The sequence below is a fragment of the Cyprinodon tularosa genome, unplaced genomic scaffold (genome assembly GCF_016077235.1).
Source record: "Cyprinodon tularosa strain WSP-4 unplaced genomic scaffold, ASM1607723v1 ctg592, whole genome shotgun sequence".
Lineage (NCBI taxonomy): Eukaryota > Metazoa > Chordata > Actinopteri > Cyprinodontiformes > Cyprinodontidae > Cyprinodon > Cyprinodon tularosa.
In genome coordinates this window covers 127,339-148,071 of record NW_024039332.1, presented here as the reverse complement: position 1 = coordinate 148,071, position 20,733 = coordinate 127,339, and the positions used below count along the sequence as shown (strand labels likewise).

The following is a 20,733-nucleotide window of genomic DNA, read 5'->3' as shown; positions in this document are numbered from 1 at the left end:
TTTATGAGGATTAAATGTTTTCCAAAAAAATTTTATTATTTACCACCAATCCACTTTCATAGCTTAGATTGAGATCAGTTCACTACTTTAAGTTCTTATATATTATATCTCCTTGTAACTGATAAACTAGCTTGCTGCATGATAGCAGTAGCTGCAAACATTTAGCGTGTATTTTTATTGTTTCACAGCTTGAAGTTCTTTGAAATTCAAATCCAGGTAATTTCGTAAAGGGGAATGATTTTTTTTTTTTTTTTATTACTGTATGTTATTTTTCTCCTCTCGAAACTTAAGGGAGAAATATATTGATTCATTGAATTTGGTTGTGAAAAAATCCTAGATTGCATTTTTAACTCATATAGTCCGGTCCTATAGTGTGGAGACAGGTCATATAACCTTAGCCTCAGTTCAATTCGTAGTTCCAGATGCAGAGTCCTCTAAAAATCAAAGGTAGATGATTTTTTTTTCTATCATCTTTCCTCCAAAAATCCCATATTTGTAAAAAGATGCTTGAAGGGGATGCACGTTTCAGCACGTTTTCAACAAGGTTTTATGTAATTTTGTGTGAATCATTAAAACCGTTATTCTTACATAGATTTCTTTAGAAAATATTTTCTTTATTTCTGTAGTTTTTACATGAATCCTCAATAGAGCTACTGTCTTAATGGTAACAGTGATATCACTCTTAGCATCATGAGGTAAACAATAGTTCACAGCTTTAGGAAGCATTTCAGCTCGTTTGCTCTAAGCCACAGCAGCTGATGTGTGCAGAACAACTGCTGCAAGTGAGCCTTGTCAATTACCACAGACCTAATTAATGAAGTTACATGGCCGAGAAACAGGAGATCCATTAGCCTCCACACAGCAGCGCTTAAACAGACGGGGCCAATAAATGACATTGAATTGGCTAATTCAGGTCAGAAAACGGAGAAATATCAGCTGCAGTAATATAAAAAAAAACTAAACAAAAAAGGATATTTGAACAGGCTTCAGTTGTGTCCATGCGCTTCCCTGTCAGGTCGATTGATGGCGGGTTCTCCTGCAGTGTCTCTGAGGCTCCACATGGTGAATGTGAAAGAGAGGCTCTTGGCTCCACTCAGAAGTCAAAACGACTTGGCAGAGAGAGGGAGAGGGAGATAAAGGGTCTAAAGTGGTTTTGTCCTGGACAAAAGGGAGAGGATGTGCTGAGAAAAAAAAAAGATTTATTCTTTACTTTTAATGTAATTTATAGTTGCTAATTATTTCTGTTGGAGGCTTAACATATTCAATAAATAAATCCAAATGATCTGTATTATGGAACAAAAAAGCCTCTCAGCAACCTTTGTGTTCTTTATCTCTGGTCGATTGCCTTTTTTCCCTCCTCTATTTCCATTTCATCACCGTTAAAAAGCAAGTTGGACCCGAGGTATAATGACAGAAATAGAAAGGAATCGGGCAAAGAAAGGGAGAACTACACAGTTTGGCTGGAAAGGTGAGAATGAGAAGGAAATATCACGTATGACTGCAGAGGGAGCCAAGAGTTTATTTACCCTCCCTCCATTCATGCAGTCATATTTTTTAACCCTCCGAAATGAAGAAACTAAAAACAAATCTCAGAAACTTAAATACACTTTGAAATCTGCTGTTATTCCATAAATCTTTGGATTTTAATGATACAAATCAGCAAGCTAGCCAGTATATAGCCTTGTGAATGCATGTTAATATTGTTAAGCATGCATTTTAAAGACTTATTTTAATGTGACTGAGTGTTGGAACCTCTCCAGTACCTCACCAGTACACTATAACCAGGTGGTTTTGTTGAACTGTCTGCAGCTCGACCACTGGTATGTGATCCTGAATGGAGCTGTGGAGATCAGCCATCCAGAAGCCAGAACCGAGACTCTGTGTATGGGGAACAGTTTCGGCATCTCGCCCTCGTTGGATAAACAGTACATGAACGGAGAAGTTCGCACCAAAGGAGATGACTGTCAGGTAATGCAAGACAAACATAGAAAAGGGTTTTCTGTCGTGCAAATTCCACAAATCATTTCTTTTTAGAAATCAGCTGCAGATTCATTAAAAGGAAAAAGGTTTGCTTTAGTTTTAATGTTTTAATGTTTTGATCTCCCAACTGTTAACATGTGCACAAAGTTGAGCTTCAGCTTAAACATTAATTTCAGTCTTAAAAACTAGACAATTATTTGATATATCCTTTTAAAATTAATACCATTTTCATGAAAACTGCAGCTAAATGTAGTAAATGTTTGTTATAATTTGATAACTTGTATTAATGGAGCTATATTTCCATTAGATATTGCTCAAGTATACACTTATTTTATATAAAGTTGCTGTTGTTTATCGTTAAACTTGCATATTTGCTAAAGGTTAATCCAAAACCTTACGAAGTGTAAAAATCAATATCAAAAAGGGCATCTCTAGAAGAGGGTTCAGGGTTTTGAGAACTGCTGCAGGTTAAACTTTAAGAGTTAAGCTGTATTTAAGAAAACTAAAGATACCATTTACAGTTTCACAGCAACTCAACAATAATTTCATGCTAACGGTTCAGGAGACTGAAGTGTTTTAAGATTTTTTCTATCAACTGCTAGATTAAGTGTGAATTTTTATGACTTGCTCCGACAAAATGATGACATCCTGCAATAGGCTGTGGACATATCTAATGTATCACACTTGGTTTGCTGCGCAGTGTCACCTAAGTGATAAAAAGCACACATATTGCGACTCGCCTTTTCTCACTTCATCCTCCTTGCTGACATCAGTAAAATGTCTGACTGCTTCTTCCTTTAGTAAAAATAAATAAATGATTTGATGCTTCCGTCTTTTATAAGCAAGAATAAACTGTTCCTGTGCAGCAGTTTTTTTTATAGCTCTAATTTTAGTCCTGTTTTGCTTAAAGTAAAAAAAGAAAGTCTATCCCAGAGCAAAAAAAAGGCCAACTTTGAGTTGTTTTTCATTTCTGCTTTTCTTCTTCAAGTCCACGTCTTCCTCTACAGCTAGTAGACACTACTCGGTTATTTCCCCTTAGCTCTTTTATTTTTAAACATCCATTATTTTTCTTTTTGGCAACAGATTCTTAGTCACATGCTTAGTAACAGCAGTGTTTTTTTTTCTTTTGGTTGAGATAACAAATGTTCAATAGAAAGAGGGTCCCTTTTTCCACACTGACCAGTTCCTCTCCTGTGCACATCATTTCCTTACCACACATAAACAGGAAGTTGCAGAGGTAGAACTTGTGAGACACATGCAGAAATTGACGAGTTAGTCAAGAGGAGCCCCGTGAGTCTTCTAGTCATGTCTTAGAGATTTCAAGTTCAGCGGGAGATAATGGATGGTTGGGTTGACTGAGATGATTTTGGACCTCCTCTACTTCCTAGTCAGCTCGCTTTAGTTTAGGTCGTCGCGTTTGAACGTTTCCTTCCTCTGTCTGTCCGTCCGTCTCATGCCTCACTCTGCTCACTGTCATGCCTCCTCTTTGCTGTTTACCGAGTATCCAAACGTGGTGCAGAGCAATGTTCTGCTCTACTACAAATTCATCCGCTGTCCCCATGTCGTCCTCGACCAGTTCGTCTGCATCGCTCAGGAAGACTACTGGCGCATCCTCAACCATGTGGAGAAGAACACGCACAAGGTTGAAGAGGAGGGGGAGATCGTAATGGTGAAGGAGCACCGCGAACTGGACCGCAGTGGCACCAGGAAAGGACACATAGTCATCAAGGTTTGTGGCACTATAATGTCTCCTGTGGTTAAATAGATACAGGATGGAATCACAGCCAACCAGAATCATTTTCAGTTTATAAGCTTATGAAACCGCAATATTGGGTCCAAACCTCAGTTTAATGACTTTTACAGCCAGTTTCTTAAAAATCAGCTGCATTAAATCTGCTCCATGGGCTTCAGTAATCGTTATGAAGCACCACTAGCAGTTTATTGTTTGCTGGAGTATTTTCTTGTCAGCTGCGATGCTTTCTGAAACCCTTTGATCCAATCCCCAAAGCTCCAGAGGCAGCCAGGTATCGATCAGCTAATGGGCCTGAATGATCCTCGCTGCTGCTTCTCCAAAGAAAAGCTGTCGGCTCTAAATCATATCCAGTGGAGACGAGTCAATTCACAAGTGTTTGCTTTTCCGCTTCTTTTCTCCAACTTTGTTCTCTTTGTGTCCAACAAAAGGCAGACGCATTTTCTAGTTTCTGTTCCCCAGTCACAAAAGTCGTTTCCTGCAGAAACCGCTGCTGTGGGGACATTAAAAAACCTGGAAAAACTGAAAGAAAATGATGCATCTTAAATGCTTTGTATTGATGTTGAAGTTCTATTCTAAACTAAAAGCTTCGATACTTTGGTGCTATTTGGCTTTACCCTTAACTAGGTTTATATGAGTGACTCTGTGCCATTGTTTTGATGATCATTGGTTCTGTGGAAGCATCTTTACTAGTTGTCTCTGACATTTCTTTGTTAATGTTAACCTCCTGTATATTAAAATGTATGTACCTGCATGTTTTGGATGTTTAGTTCTAGAATGTGTTCATTCTTCTTGGACTTTATACAAACAATATTCAGTTTCAATCAGTTTTTTGTGTCACAGAAAAAAAAAAAAGGTATTGTAATCAAGTTTTGCAGTTAAAAAAACTGAAATTGGTTTTATCGATTTTATTCAGTCACTGAGAATCAACGTTTTGTAGAGCCCCCTTTTTTTTCTGCAGCTCCATCTACAACCCATTAGAGATATTTCTCCACTAGGGCTGAAACAATCAATCAGATTAATCGATTATTGAAATAATCAACAACTAATGTAGTTATCAACTAATCATTAAAAGAAGTAAAAGGATTGTACGATATGCCTTTAGCTAATAGAGGGACCCAACCAAAGCAGTAATTATATACAAACTGTAAAAACATATATCAACATTTTGCATTTAAGATATGCTCTATCCAGAACTCCTTAAGTGGAAAAGTTTCAGTTTCTCCTTGTTTCATTTCGTAAAAAATATAAAATTAAAGAACACTTTTTTATCCGATTATTAATTGATAAATCGAAAAATAATCAACTGATTAATTGATTTGCAAAATTATCAATAGTTGCAGCCCTAATCTCCACCAAGTTCACACATCCAGAGAGGAATGTGTGTCTGTGTGTTTTTCTTTTTTTTTGCTTACTAAACTTCCAATAATCAGAAGTTCATTTACACCGGATGCCAAGTCTGTAAGCATATTTTTTCTAGTTATGACACAGTTTAGATTTAAGTCTTCCTTTAATTACGCCATTCATTTCAGTTCTGCCTGATTCATACTGTAACAATCCAAAAGTGAGAATAACTTTATATAACTTATGTAATAATTTATAAATATGTTCTGATCTTAATCATGTCATCATAGCTCTGGCTGTTAAGTTTATGGCTGCTGTCCTGCTAAAAGTGAACCTCCAGCTCAGTTTAAAATCTTTTTTTCTGACAGGTTTTCCTCTATAATTCCCTGTATTTACAGGAGCCCCATCACTCTCTTCATTTACACTTACTATCTCCCTGTACAACTTAGAGGAATCATTCCCAAAGCATAATACAGCCACCAGCGTGTTCTACAGTGCTCTACATTTAGGTCCTACCTAAAGTGATGAGCATGTTCCGTTTTTAATTTGTAAAAAAGTAAAACTATGGAATATTTTTCCATTTGCCTCACTATTGTGCACTAGTGTCTTAGTTTTGGGGTGTAACATGAACATTTTTTGTTGCTGTATGCATGTTCTTCAAGTCTTTTATGTACGTGTTTATCTCCAGGGCACCCCAGAGCGTCTGATCATGCACCTGGTAGAGGAACCATCAGTAGTAGACCCCACCTACATTGAGGACTTCCTGCTTACCTACAGGACCTTCCTCTCAAGTCCCATGGACGTTGGCAGGAAACTGCTGGAGTGGTTCCAGGTGGACAGCCTCCGGGACACGGTCAGTTTTGACAGTTATTACATATGATTTATCCTGGAAATAGTTTGCAGTTTGAAAATTAAAGCTCTGTTGAAGGCTTAACATACGCTAAACTGCTCTGGTTACACCATGTACCTTTATTATACTAATGTAATGCAAGGGTTTCAAGTATTTAACTAAATTACCTCTTAGCTTTTTTTTATATCATAGTTATCGATCAGAAATTGATGTGTTGTGCTGCTCACCTGCAGATCAATACAAGAACAGCCAACTCAGCCATCTTTAAGCCAGCTACTGATTTGTTGATGCCCGCCACTCTTCTTGTCCAGAACAACTTTAGCCTAAGATTAGAGTGGTAATGTCAATAGTCTTTATGTTGTCATTCAGCCTTACAATTTCCACCACCTTTAAAGTGGATCTAATAAGAGGATGTTAACAGAATGTAGAAACACTTGTAAAAGATTTGCCTGAGAAAACTAATGGTGTTATTTTAGCAGAAACTATTGTTTCCCTTTAGTGATTTTGCTCTGGGATAAGTAGCGAGTGCTGAATCTATGCTTGCCTTTGACAACGGGCCTTTTTTGTTGTTAAATTACGTTGGTATTAATTCTAGGTCTCCTAAGTCTTATTTCTAAACCTGAAGTAACTTTTGCAAATAGGTCTCTATTTTCTGACAATATCATTGTGTTGTCTCAAGGTCTTCAGGCTCAAATCTTTTCTGCATACCCAAAAGTACCAAATATTGAGAAGCAGCCTTTTGTTTAGCTTTACCATAAAGTGCTTTAAATTATGATTGGAAACGTCTTTGTTTAGAGTGGCCTTCGTCAGCTTACAGTCCAACTTTACATTTTTATATTTACATAATTATCTCATCTTAATTATTTATTTGAATTCTCTTTGATTATTTGTGGTAATTTTATTTCACTGCAATAAAATTCTCAGGTAAAGCACTTTGAATAGTTTTGCTACTGAAATGTGCTCTTTAAATGTTCCTTCCTTCCTTCCTTCCTTCCTTCCTTCCTTCCTTCCTTCCTTCCTTCCTTCCTTCCTTCCTTCCTTCCTTCCTTCCTTCCTTCCTTCCTTCCTTCCTTCCTTCCTTCCTTCCTTCCTTCCTTGAGTATCCTCCTTTCTTTTTACTCTGCCTTTCTTTCTATTCTTCCTTGTCACCTCTTACCTGCCACCTTGTCTCAGTCCTTTCTCTCCTTAATTCTCTTGTGTCCTACATCTTTTTCTTTTGTTCATTGTGTCCCACCTTCATTGCTTCTTTGGGGATTTCCTTTCTTGTGTCCTTTCTGCCTTTCATTTAGTTTTTTGGCCTTCCCTGGTGCTGTATGGTACAGTATTCCCGTTTTGAAAATATCTGCTATAATGTTTGGATGAATGTTGCATTGTATACCTTAACATGAAGTAATTAGCATGTTTCTTAATAAATCATCTTAAAATATTTTTTGTGAAAATAAATGAATACAGTATGATTTTTTTTTTTAGGAATGGTTTTAATGAAAGAGGGTAAAGAGTGTCACGGGAACGCTTTGGATGATTTTTCTCCTCTAAATGTAGAAGCTTCTGTGTTGCACAGGTAACAAGAATCGTCCTGTTGTGGGTCAACAACCACTTTAATGACTTTGAGGGTGACGCCGCCATGACACGCTTTCTTGAGGAATTTGAGAAACATCTAGAAACATCGGTAAGAACATGAAATGGTCTGTTAGATGTTTCTTTTAATTCTCTCCTTGTAGTTCACAGTTTTCCTGACTGTCTTTCTCTTTGTCAGAAAATGAAGGGCCATCTGCGGCTGCTGAACATTGCATGCGCCGCCAAGGCAAAGTGGAGACAGATCACTCTGCAGAAGGCGTCCAGGGAGTCGCAGCTTCATTTCAGTGTGCAAGGAGGAAGCGAGAGAGGATTTGGTGTCTTTGTGGAGTCTGTAGAAGAAGGAAGCAAAGCAGCAGAGGCTGGACTCAAGCGAGGGGATCAGGTCAGCAAAAAGTGTATAAATATCTGTCTTTTATTGCTGGTTTCACAGCTACTTAATGCTTGGAAGTTAAAAAGGCAAAATGATGACATATGTGCTAGGCTGCTCACGTGTAGCCAATAATTCACTTGTTGGAGTCTGTAAATAAAAAAACAAGTGTAAGTGATCCTAATCAGTGGCACTGAAGGCTTTCTGCAAGTTTTTTTCCCTGAATTGTAGATGTTTAAATATTCCTTTTTTACTTATTTTTTACTTATTTTCTCTACATCTGATATGTTTATGAAACTTTTTTTCTACTAAGCCTCTTAACTGTAAACTATGAATTATTAATTAATTATTTAGGAGCCTCTGCATTCAGGCATGCAAAGGCTCCTAAATGCAAGGGATGATGTTTTGTAATGATTCATGAGGCCTCTTGGTAAAGAATCCATTTAAAAAAGGATCTTATGATTAATAACTATCACAAACACTTATTTTCTCTTTAGATTCAATGATCAAAAAGCACTATTTGATAGATAAATAAGGTAGTATTTTAACTTCGAAAAAGGCTCTTTACTGAGAACTGACTGTGCAGCAGATGAACCACTGAAGGATAAGGTGTTTCTCAGATCTAGTGTCAGGTCTTTGTGTGATTTTTATGTCCATCGATCCCTCCATCCCTTTTCTCTGCCCCCGTAATCCTCACAGGGCTGGGGGTGCTGATGGTTTCTATCTTGCAGTGAATGAGAGAGAAGCGGAATGACAGAGAAGGGCGTCTCTATCATTGGCATACTCAGAAATGCATTTTAGGATAATCAGAAAAGTAAAAACGCCTCGAATTCAGTTTTGCAATAACAGATTCCTCATTGCTACTTCAATTCAATTCAGTTTATTTCTATAGCGCCAATTCACAACACATGTCATCTCAAGGCACTGTACAGTTCACCAGATCATACAGTCGAATTGATTCAAAGTTTTCTATTTAAGTAAAATCAGTTGATTACATCGACTCATTGACTCAAATACAATCCTTCACACTAAGCATGCTTGTAGCCACAGTGGAGAGGAAAAACTCCCTTTTACTTGAATGGATTGCTGTTGAATTAAATTGAGTAAAATACAGAATGTCTTTAGATATTTACTTTTGTGAACCCTCTCCAGTAGGACCTGTTGCTAGCTGCCATGTTTTCAGGTCTGTCCCATAGTTACGGGGCTTCCTAGATGCGTGGTGCAGGAATTCAATCTAAACGGACGCCACGCGGAGGGGCGTGGAGGCTAATAATGACATAATTTGGCCATGTGGACCTAGTTATGCATAATTCAAGCTTTAGTTAGTGCGTTTGATGTACCTTCTCACAGCTTCACCTCAAAAAGTTTCAGTTTCTAAGTGTGCTGCAATGTCTAAACTGGTAATTTTATCTAAACATTTCTGGCGTTCAGTTGTTAGCCATGGAGCACCCTCTTATATTTTTATATTATGGTTAACTGATGGTAGCTGATTGTATATCTTTCACATTTTATTTTAGTAATTGTTTAACCACTGCAAAAAAAAAAAAAAGTCTGATTTCCTCTGAATATAACACAAAAATTAAAGTTTTTTCTAAACTTTATGCCACCCAGCTTAACATCTAATTAATGAATTAACAGAGACTCAACAGATCTGCCGTTTCATTACTGCCCTTCGGATTTTAGAGCAAAGAAAATGGATTGTTTGGATTGAATGTTTAGATCTATTATCACATAGGCTACACACAATCCCCAATGGTGATGATGAGTCAAATGTCATATGTTAGATGTCTCATTTTATTTCATCTGTGTTGTTATAGATCATGGAGGTTAATGGTCAGAATTTTGAGAACATCGCCTTATCCAAAGCAGTGGACATCCTTAAGCATAACACACACCTCTCCCTCACTGTGAAAACAAACATCTTTGGTGAGTAACTCTGCAAGCATTTTCAAAATGTTTAATGTCCCAAAAGCTGAAAACACACCTCACTGCTTGTCTAGCAAACATGTGAGTAATAACTATAGTGGAGCAATCTTGCCAAACCTTGTCTATTTTGTTCATGTTGGGACCCCGAACTGTGAAGATTGTTTGGTTTCATGTGAAAGACCAACCTAAAGTAGCACATATCTGAGAAATAAAAGAAAGAAACCAGACATTTATTAAGCATCAACAGGAGCGTATTAAAAATATTAGCAATTGTTTTGTAGCTATATTTCCTCAAATCTCACAGAAATCCATCTATATTTTGTTTTTAATTAAACAAAATTGCCAGTAAGGAAATTCAACCAAGTCCTAGAGGTATGTTGTCCCGCACCTTTTAGATGTGTCTCTGCTTCAGCGCACCCGAGTCAAATAATCATGTCATTAGCGGGACTCTAGAGAACTTGCCTGCATACTGAGGAGGTAATTTAGCCTTTCATTAAGCTGTGGAAGCAGAGATGCATCTAAAATATGGAGGACATCGGATCTCCAGAACTGGAATGGAGGAACCCTGATATAGAGGGATTCTCAAGGACTGGTATCCTGCAACTCTTCGGATGCAGCACGTATACGACAAATTATCTCCTCGTCTTAAAAGATCTCAGTCAGTCCTGCTCCTGACCTGATCATTCAGCTCAGGTGCGTTAAAGTTGAGGCAAAGCTTAAAGTTGCAGGACTCTGACCCTTAAGGACTGGAGTCTGATCCCTCTGTTAGAGGCTACAGAAGGAAAACCAACACAGTATTTTTTGTAAATCTTTCCACACTCGATTTGATTAACAAAGCTGATATAGATGTGCCGTATAAAGCTTGCAGTTGTGTTGTAATTCCTGGGGTGGTAAAGACTGACTCTTCAGATATCAGTTGACAGCCAGCTGACATTCTCCCTCCATCCTGTGTTTTACTCTCAGTAAATCATATTGAGTTGTTTTTGTCATTTAACAAAAAAAAAAAACTTTTTGGAAATATTTGGAGCATTTGGAAAGCACTAAACTTTATTTATTTTCCTCCATCGATCCAGTGTTCAAAGAGCTCCTCAGCAGGATTGTGCATGAAAAGAAGAATGGCGGCCCTCACATTCCTAAGATCCAGGAGAAGAAAGGCAATCGTTTCTCCATCGCTGATCTTCCTGGAGATATTGAGTTCCCCACGGACAGCAAGAGCACACGCAAGATGAAAGCTAACACCGTGTCAGGGGGACGAAACAGGATCAGGAAAATGCTAGAAAAGACACGCTTCAGTATACTGCCACCCAAACCATTCAGGTAAACACAAACTCTAAGAAACAATGAGGAACAACAAAACTTTTCTTATCAGAAATAATATACTTGGCCATAGAATTAAAAAAACAAAGATGGTTATTTGAAACTAAACAATTTAAGAATATAACATGACTTGAAATATCTGTAAATCCCACAGTAAGTGATATTTGTTGGATTAGTCGGCTCAGATCATCTTTAGATTTTATGATTTGAGTTTTTTTTTATTTCTGACCACAGTGTTCTTTTTATTTTATGTTATAAGCTGGAAACCATGGGACTAGTCTTATTATACTAAAGCTGGCATTGTTACCTGTATTTGTGAGTTAGTGTTGGCCTGCAGTCCCTTTCATACCATGTTTATATGAGCCTTACTCTCAATAATGTCATTTTATTTCCAGCTGATGAAATAAAGACAGTTAAAAGGGAAATAAGAGCAAAGTAAAAAGCAGGATGATCAGCATATAATCATGTAACCGTTTGCAGGGTCCGTAACAAGCCGCCATGTGTGCTGCAGCCAGAACAATTCTGCACACGAGGCTGTATTGGATTTTCCACCCGTAACATGGTGATCCAGATTAGATTTGATTTCATCATTTCATTTTCTCTCCATGCCTCGTTTAACTGGAGGCTGCATCAAGTGCTGCAGAGAAACAGCAGATACTGTTCTCACCCTGTTAATTAGACAACTAACTCATTCACAAACGCCCATACACACTCGGCGGGCCCTAACACAAGAACCGCTCACAAGCACTAGCTCCACTCAAAACGTTAATATGAGTGATTTGGAAGAAAATGTCACTTTCCCCATTTTTTCCTGTTCCTAATCTCTCAGGTTTGAACACATTTTACGAGTGTTCCAGACTTGACATACAGAATAGAATAGAATAGAATAGAATAGAATAGAATAGAATAGAATAGAATAGAAAAGAAAAGAAAAGAAAAGAAAAGAAAAGAAAAGAAAACTTTACTATCCCCTAGGGGAAATTTGTCATGAACCCAAGTGCGCAAGGCAAAGTAGTAGCTGCCATTAGAAACAATAAATACACATAAAAACAAATACCAGCTAAAACACACACAGGCTAAATACACAGAAAACAAATGAATTAAAAATAACAAATAATACTTAAACAACAAGAACAAGCAGCAAGTCATTTCACACTTCACACATAGAGTAGAGTTGCACAATCGGTGAGCTGTTATCCAAACCTGGTTTTTCACTAAATGACTACATTTGTTTTACTTAGAAGCAATTGTTCATTTTACCACGCTATATCAATATATATTATACAAATTGGTTATTATAAATTATGTTTTTATTCGCTTAGATAGAAGAAAAGAACAGTCAGATTAATCTACAGTTAAAAAAACATCTGAATCAGACAATAGCTGGAAAGTTAATCAAAGCTCCTCTATGGGAAACACTTGAATTCCTTTCATTTCTTGGCTTTGTTATTACACTACATGTGGAATAATTGGGTTGGGGTCTGTTTGACGTCATCAAATCAGTTTTGCTTTCAACATTTTATACATGTTTATGGGTTGTGAGAGACGATGAAAGGATGACGGACATGGTCTGGAGATGTACATTACACGTGTGTTCGTGTATTAAAAGGAGATTTAACAGAACGTTTTTATGTTGGTTGATGGAAAACCCATATTAAACATCTGCAGCATATTTTGCACCTCTTGCCTCCATCAGTAGTTTTTAATTCTGTAACAGTGCAATTATGTAATTTACAATTCTTGTCATTAATTATCCACTGTTACTGCCTCGATACGCGAACCTTTAAAACTTTTCTTCTCCATCTTCAATGACATTTCTTGGAATCTGCACCCTTATATTGAATAAACGGGGCGGTAATTCTGCAGATTTGCATTTCTTGGGAATAGGCACTTGCTTACGCTCAGGTGCACTGCATCTCGTTTACAAGGATTATTTATGATCATTTGAATCTGGCGTCCTGCGTTCATAAAAGCCCTCAGTAGGAGAAAATCTAAGATAAATTTACGATAAAAATACAAAAATGCTTTTGGATGTGTACCCAATGTGTACATCTTTGTCCTCTCTCCTTTGTTTCTGGTGTCTCAGTTTACAGTTAGGTGTTGTGCACCAAAATAAATAATCTGCATGAAACCCTTAGATTTGTCTCATGACAAACCATCAGCTGACTGTTTGATCGAAGCAGTTTGCATCTTTCAAAGGTTTTCCACCGTTTAATCATTAACCAAATAGGGAGTTTCCCCTTTGCCACTATCACTCACTCTACCCACAAATTGGCTGATTCAAGTAATAAGATATGATAATAGAACAGGTTATTGGAGCAAATGTGTTCCTGAGGGCATTTTATGAGGTATGAATGTTGGAAATAAGACTTATGTCTGACTGTGTTTGCAAACAGTACATAAAATGAGACTTTAAATATGCCCCTAAATATAATGTGTCTCCTTTTAGAAAAATGCTTGAAGTTTCAGTGCAATGCAACAACCTAATTCTTGGTAACATAATACATTTTTACATTGAGCTAAAATCTGACACATCAAAGGGCAATCAGTGTGATTAAACTGGAGGGTCTGTCAGTTAAGTTCAGTTTTCCTGCTTTGAGTATATTTTAAGGTAGAAGTAATTTCTCTAATCATTTATGTTTATGTTTGGGGGTGATACAGTATATTTATTTGCAGAATTTAATATTTTTGATTAATTAAAAAAAAGAATCATAAACCGCTTTCAAAGCCTCCATAAAATGAAAGCACATCTAAGCATCTCCTCTAAAACCTAAAGACATCCATGCAGAGTTTGTATTTTGACAGATAGTATTTTTAGAGGCCTTTGAGCACTATTTTATGACAAGTTGATTCTGCTCAGCAATGACAGGAAGTCCACCATCTTGTTATTTTAATAAATACCCAATGTGTGCAAATTAAGTAACTAATTTATATTAGTGTCAGTCTTTCACACTTGTAGTAGATGACCTCAACATGTGTGATAAGCTTGTTCTAGAGTTGTTTCTTTTGTTGTTGTCACTTATGATGACCACAAATAAAAGCTAGGACTTGTAGAGGAAAAACAAAAACATCTTTACAACCATGAAATATGATGGAGGCCTTTGAATGGTTTATACTGACTATCTAACGTCACAACCTTTTTCCGGTCTAGATAACGCTCCAAAACAAGTGCAGTGTGGTGGTAAACACTAGGGATGCACAATATAATCGGCCCCCTATCGGTATCGGCCTGTATCGGCCTTAAAACTGAATATCGGACATCTGCCACCCCACCGATATTTAACCCGATATTTGATCAGCTTCTGAGTTTCTACAGTCTAAAAAAAAATAAAAAATACTACTACTTCTTCCTCAAAAACTTCTTTTTTACAGACTTAAAAACTTCTAAAGACGAGGGAAAAATATTGATACATTAAAATATCACAATATCTTCATATGCTGATATATTGCCATTTAAAAACACCATATCTTTTACTAACGAAATATTGCTATATGTCATCATTATGCTACGAAATCCCCCGAAAATCCACAAAATTTTGCCATATTTTTATATGTTGATATATTGACGCGGTATCGATCTATTTTACTAACAAAATCTCACAAGAATTTGCTAAATATCACGAGAGTTTGTAACAGAAAGATTAAATTTCACGAGATTTTGAAAGTGTTGAAAGCGTTTTTAAAAATCAATTTGATATCAGCATATGAAAATATATTTAAGCATATTATTTTTCAAAGTATCAGAAATGGATAACAAAACTGCTATTTTCAATGACTACTTATTTTTGTCCAGCTTTAACATCAGTATCGATATCGGTTATCGGCTACATGAGTTTTAAAATATCGGCATATCGGATATCGGACAAAATCCCAATATCGTGCATCCCTAGTAAACACCTTAATTCAGCCAAAATAACATTAACTCTGTTCTTTTACTATAGTCATACCTAACTTAGTAAAACTCCAATTATAAAAGTGCAATAAAAAGGTTGAACTTGAGTTGACTCTCTTTTTTACTTGAACCAAGAATTAGTAATAAAAACAAATGTTCTGCTTTGTGTCGTATTCATTCTTTCATGTTATTTTAATTTGATCCTGATGTCTTCCTGTTTAATGACACAAAAGCTGCTGTTATATTCCTCCTTATGGTTAGGCAAACTGATCTGTTTTTTCTGCTCTTCATTGTGTCTTTGGAAGAAGCTTTGACCAACAGCTGCTTTTGTCTCAATGCTTCTCCTTAGCAGAGCCCTGTTTCCTGTTCTTTTCAAAATAAGCTGTTTTTCATGGATTTTAAATGTTGTCTCTCTTCTATCTGTCTGTCTCTGCTGCTTCAGGGGCCTGTTTGGGTAAGAGCTTTTGTTGTGTTTATCCCCATCCTCCAAATGTGTTTCAGTATCCATGTGCAGACCTGCGCTCAGCAGGCCCCTTAACAAAGACATAAACACACGCACGTTCATCAACAATACTAACCCTGTTTTGATTCCTGAAAATTGGACGTTTAATTGGTTCCTGTGTCGTCTGGGAAGAATATGTGGAATCTAAACTCCGCAGCAATGAGACTCCAGAATCTAGAGTCTGACTTAAAGCATTCTTCTTTTTTTCCCCTGAAATTAAGAAGTCTAGAACCATTATCAGATATCCTCAGCCCAAATATTAATTCTTACTGAGTATTTCCGATCATTGATGACAAATAACAGCCCAGAATTCTGTCATTTAAAATAGGAATACATTAATAAAACGACCACAGTGCTGACTTCTGCTGACCAGAACAGATGACCAACCCTCCCCCATCTGTAACAAAATGCAACTAGATGAACATGGGTTTTTAAAGCTAATTTATTGGACTGATAGTGATATGCTTAAAAATGACCAGCATCAGCAGACACCAATATAAATTTCTATGTAGAACCAACATCTGATATGATGGAGGGGGGAAAAACAGAATATAAATGCATTAAAACATGCATTTTATAACAATCTCAGTTATATGTGTATTGACTGTCAAGCAGTGCAATAAAAATAAATTTCTTCTGATGAAATCTGTAGATTTGCACATATTTGAATAGTTTAAAGACAGATGTACATAGGAGACATACTCTCCTTAGTTAAAAGGTATTTCATTTTCCGATAGGTAAATATAATCACTGCTATGGTCCATTTAAGATGACGAGTCGTCGCTTGTCTTTGAGCCTCTACCTGTCTTCCAACCTAACACACTTAGCTTTCTCTCCTTCTCCTATTAATCCTGATGTAAACAGTATTTTCTTTTCTTCACTTCCTCTGCAAACTGGTTTTATCGAGCTCTTCTGCACTTTTAAAGTAAAACTTTCATAAATTCCTTTCTCCTTCAATCCTAGTCGGCCTCAGCAGATGGCCGCTCACACTGAGCCTGGTTCTGCTGGAGGTTTCTTCCTATTAAAAAGGAGTTTTTCCTCTCCACTGTCGCTACAAGCATGCTTAGTGTGAGGGATTGTATTTGAGTGAATGAGTTGATGCAATCAACTGGTTTTCCTTAGAGGGAAAACTTTGAATAAATTTGACTGTATGATCTGGTTGAACAGTAAAGTGCCTTGAGATGTGTTGTGAATTGGCGCTATAGAAATAAACTGAATTGAATAAATTTCAAAATTTACTTTTCAGTTCTCTATCGACCTTTTTACCTGTAGGTGGCCACATATCTTATTATCACCCAGTAAATCAGTAACAAATCAGCCTTTTGTTCAGTTATAATGTGGCTGTGTTAGTAAGTGAAATTAAATTACAACAGATATAAAGTAGGAGGAGGATTTAATAATTATAGAGGGAGGAGGACATGAGCTCTTCAACCTCAGAGATACTGTTAATGTTACCATGCATTTAATTTTTACTTAACAGGAAATACCTTAATTGTCTTGCATTATGATTTCATAGCCAAAGTGTGGCGTTTACCTTATTATGAACAGATTCAGGACTTTACTAACACAACTGATGCTCTGTAATGCTAACTGTATAAAGGCTACTGCTGGTCTACCCTGATCTGCTCTGGAACCGATGTTCTATTGGTGAATATGTGTAGATCTTCTAGATCTCTAAAAGCTTAGCGGGAGTTTTGCCTTTCAGTAAAGAATATTTTCATTGGTGCGCTTTCTGTCTTGGTCCTGTGAGTCTGTGTTTGGTGAACCTGTGTTTTCTATCCATGAATCCATACTTTCTGTCACCGATCCTCGAAATATTTTCATAGATCAATCTCAGTAAGGTGATGTCTGCAGATATGTTCAAAATAACATTCTTCTCCTCTTTGTGTTGTAGTTGTGCCACAGTGGGAATTTTGATCAAATCTATCGTTTTTTTGTTCTTTTTTTCTGTCATGAATTTCGATATGCTCTAGGGTGAAGCTGTGATTCCGCCAAACTCATAACAAAGGAGGAAGCGTTATTCTATCTCCTCCCCTTTAATTCTCCCCTCTCATCCCACTGCGCCTTCTCTGATTTCTTTCTGTAGTGATGGCGGCCTGGTTCAGTCCCAGGATGACAGCATTGTGGGAACCAAACAGTGTCGTCACAGCGTAGCCATCATGCCCATTCCTGGAAACCTGTCCTCAAGCAGCCCTGACCTGCTGCAGCCGGCGAACAGCGTACTGGACTTCTCCAACCCCGCGGGTAAGGAACAGAAATGAACTGCTTTTCCCCCCCCTCTCTCTTATGTAAAACGTCGAATTAGAAGAAAGCAACAGTGACCGTGAGGTCATATTGATGTGGTTAAACTCACTTTTTCTCTCTTGGTGAAATTTTCAATTTATTAATTCTGGAGCTTTTCTTGCTTCTTCAACCCAAAAACGTATGGAAGTACTGTTACAGTGGACTTTACAGCAGACAACCCAAAACATCTGCAATGTTTGAATACATCGTCTTGGATAGAAGTGGACAAGTTTGTTAAAATACTGATTAGGGCCTTTCAATTTTATATGATGATATATGGCAAGAACTGGAAAGGTTGGTTGATGCTCTACCACAGAAACCACAGAAAAGGGAAACAAGTTAAATCTGACAAACTTCCGTCTAGTAACAACCAGCGAGTCAGACAAAATACATGCCAGCAGCGTTTTATGGGACGCGACATGTAGTATTGACGACAGTCAGAAGGGCCTTGCCGGGGCATTACTAACATGGCTATGCTTGAAGACTCACCTGTCGATACCACAGTTGACTTGGTTTTTGCTAAAATAGTGACAGTTTCTCATTTAAAAAAGGAGCAAAGAGAAGCACTTTCTGCATTTGTAGATGGGGAAGATGTCTGTGCTAGAGTCCTGCACGGGTCGTATTTTACCAACCCGCACCCGCCCGAACCCGTTAGGATGACTACCGAACCCGACCCGTCACCCGCGGATATCTTCAATTCAAATCCGAACCCGACCCGACCCGTTGATATTTAACCCGCAACCCGACCTGTTAACACATCAAGTAATAGGCTATAGTACGCTGCGCACTAAAAAAATATCCGCCCAACCCTGCGTACCCGTTTATTTTTCTTTATGTATTTTTCACCCGCAAAAGAGCATTTTAGCTGGTGACCCGTCGGGGACCCGCGGGTACCCGACCCGTTGCAGGACTCTAGTCTGTGCTTTTCATGTGACAAGATTTGAAAAAAGTTAGATTTATCATCTTATTCCACTAGTTGAGAAAACACTGAAGAAGCTGCAGACAAATCCTATTGTGATCATTGTGCCGATTGGGTGAAAGCTTATTATGGAAGGCGGGTCCTAGGTGACATGTCACCCAATCAGCTTGAGGTATTTTCAATCTGGCTACTGCCAGGTTAGACTGCTCCAGCTGTTAGTGCTTGGAGAGGTGATCATTTTGTAGATGTTCTATAGATTGAAGATCATAGAGGCCATTCTGCACGTTTTTGTTTGTTTGTTTGTTTGTACCATGATCTGTAACCCTGTTAATGGACCTAGACTAACAGATAGAAAATGATTTTGAACTTTTTGTTTAGTTTTCTTATCGACACTGTCTGATCAGCCTTGTTTGCATTTCCTCTCGAGCTTCAAAAAAATCCCTTAACCTATTACCAGTGTATGTTGTTTCTTGATTTTAAAATGCTGCTTGGATACAATATTTGTAAACATTTATTTGTGCATATCAGAATCAATATTGGCGTAAAAATATTCAGGACATGCTGCACCTCTGAGGTGAACTGAAAGGTTTCCTTAATTCATATTTTATGACTGGATGTTCTTAGATTTTTGCCTCCATTCATCTGTCGCAGATAGGAGACAAAGACAAATTATTATCATAGTCTACTGACTGGTGTCACCCTGCATACAGATCTCGTTATATCTGCATTTCCACTCGGGCTTCTCTCTGCAGCCTTTTGCATAAATGAGCATCTGAAAAAAGTTGGGGTATTTCTGAGAAAAGAGGAAGAGAAGAAACCGAGACCTAAATTCTGCTCCCCAGAGCTGATGTCTCATATCAGAACTATCTCTGGAATCCTATTAATAATAAAACTAAAAGAAACGATGAAAGCAACATAAAAGGAGCAACTTTGGCAGATTTGTGTTATATTTAAGGATATGTTGGTAAAAATCTGCTAATAAATAGGATAAGGAAAAAATCCAAATACTTTAAGGAAGCACCGTGAATTTGGGTAGAAAACACCTCATAGAGCTGCTTTGCTTCTTCACTGAACTAGTTAGCAATCACAGTTACAGCTGATGATCTCTCTAAAATATTTTCCCATCGCTGACCGGACTAAAAACCATAAAGTTAAGGACTTCAGATCTCAGAAAGCTTCTCCAAACCAGCTGCAGCTCCTGTGAAAAAAATAGCCTGATGCAGCCGCTTCAGATATAGTTATACTAACTCAATGTCTTCACACACATATTTATTTCTTTGTTTCCTTTTGAAAATACAGGAACTGTCAGGTTTCACATCTACCCTTGAAACAAACCAGGCACTGATGTACAGGGAGGCTGTGAAGGCTTGCAGAAAAAAAAATCCCAGGGGTATTTCCATATTGTTTCTCTGACAAGAATTAACCTAGGGAGCCATTAAAAGGTTGTCTTTAATCTACTCCGGTCACAAAGGTTTCTGAGCCTATAATTATACAAACTAATATGGACTAACTGGATGTGTTATTTATGTGTATGCAGACATAATGTCAAAGAGCACACAGAGAAATGTGACATCGATTTATGGTGAACGTGATCCTCATTTATTCCTTAAGCTGCTGCTCTGAGACACACACTCCTGCTTGTAGGCGTTACGTGACCCTTGATCCCCCACCACCATAACTTATTTCATATTGCCCTCCTTCCCTTTGCTAAGGTTCAACGTTTAACTAAAGATGTGCTGCAGATTTAAACATCCCATTCAAACACCTGATTATAATTACATCAATATAAGAATTTAAAAGTTTTACCTCTTTCTGTTGTTCACTTTGCCTCATTTATTTCAGGTTAGTAGTTAGTATAGTTTTTTCCTTTTGTTTTCTATGGTTTAACTTTTTCCAGTTAGATCCTTTTTCTTTTATTGCAGATCATAATTATTTTAGGATATATTGGTATTTTTTAACCAAATCAGGAAATCCTTTGCACTTGCCACAAAGAAACAAATATAAACCAAACATGGAACTAAAAAT

At 37.4% G+C, this 20,733-nt stretch overlaps 1 protein-coding gene across 10 annotated transcripts in view; it reads left to right on the top strand.

Annotated features, from left to right (window-relative positions):
• LOC119797649 (rap guanine nucleotide exchange factor 6-like) overlaps window positions 1-20,733 on the top strand; it is a 187,952-nt gene that overhangs the window by 140,581 nt on the left and 26,638 nt on the right. For 7 of the 10 annotated variants that reach the window (XM_038306813.1, XM_038306814.1, XM_038306811.1 and 4 more), the window contains 9 exons: window positions 1,810-1,968; window positions 3,557-3,709; window positions 5,763-5,927; window positions 7,486-7,593; window positions 7,681-7,884; window positions 9,687-9,795; window positions 10,869-11,112; window positions 15,447-15,458; window positions 17,593-17,750. In XM_038306813.1, coding sequence (XP_038162741.1) covers window positions 1,810-1,968; window positions 3,557-3,709; window positions 5,763-5,927; window positions 7,486-7,593; window positions 7,681-7,884; window positions 9,687-9,795; window positions 10,869-11,112; window positions 15,447-15,458; window positions 17,593-17,750 — 1,312 coding nt within the window. The remainder of the gene's footprint in view (window positions 1-1,809; window positions 1,969-3,556; window positions 3,710-5,762; window positions 5,928-7,485; window positions 7,594-7,680; window positions 7,885-9,686; window positions 9,796-10,868; window positions 11,113-15,446; window positions 15,459-17,592; window positions 17,751-20,733) is intronic. The other 3 variants (XM_038306812.1, XM_038306816.1, XM_038306815.1) reach the window with 1 other exon arrangement.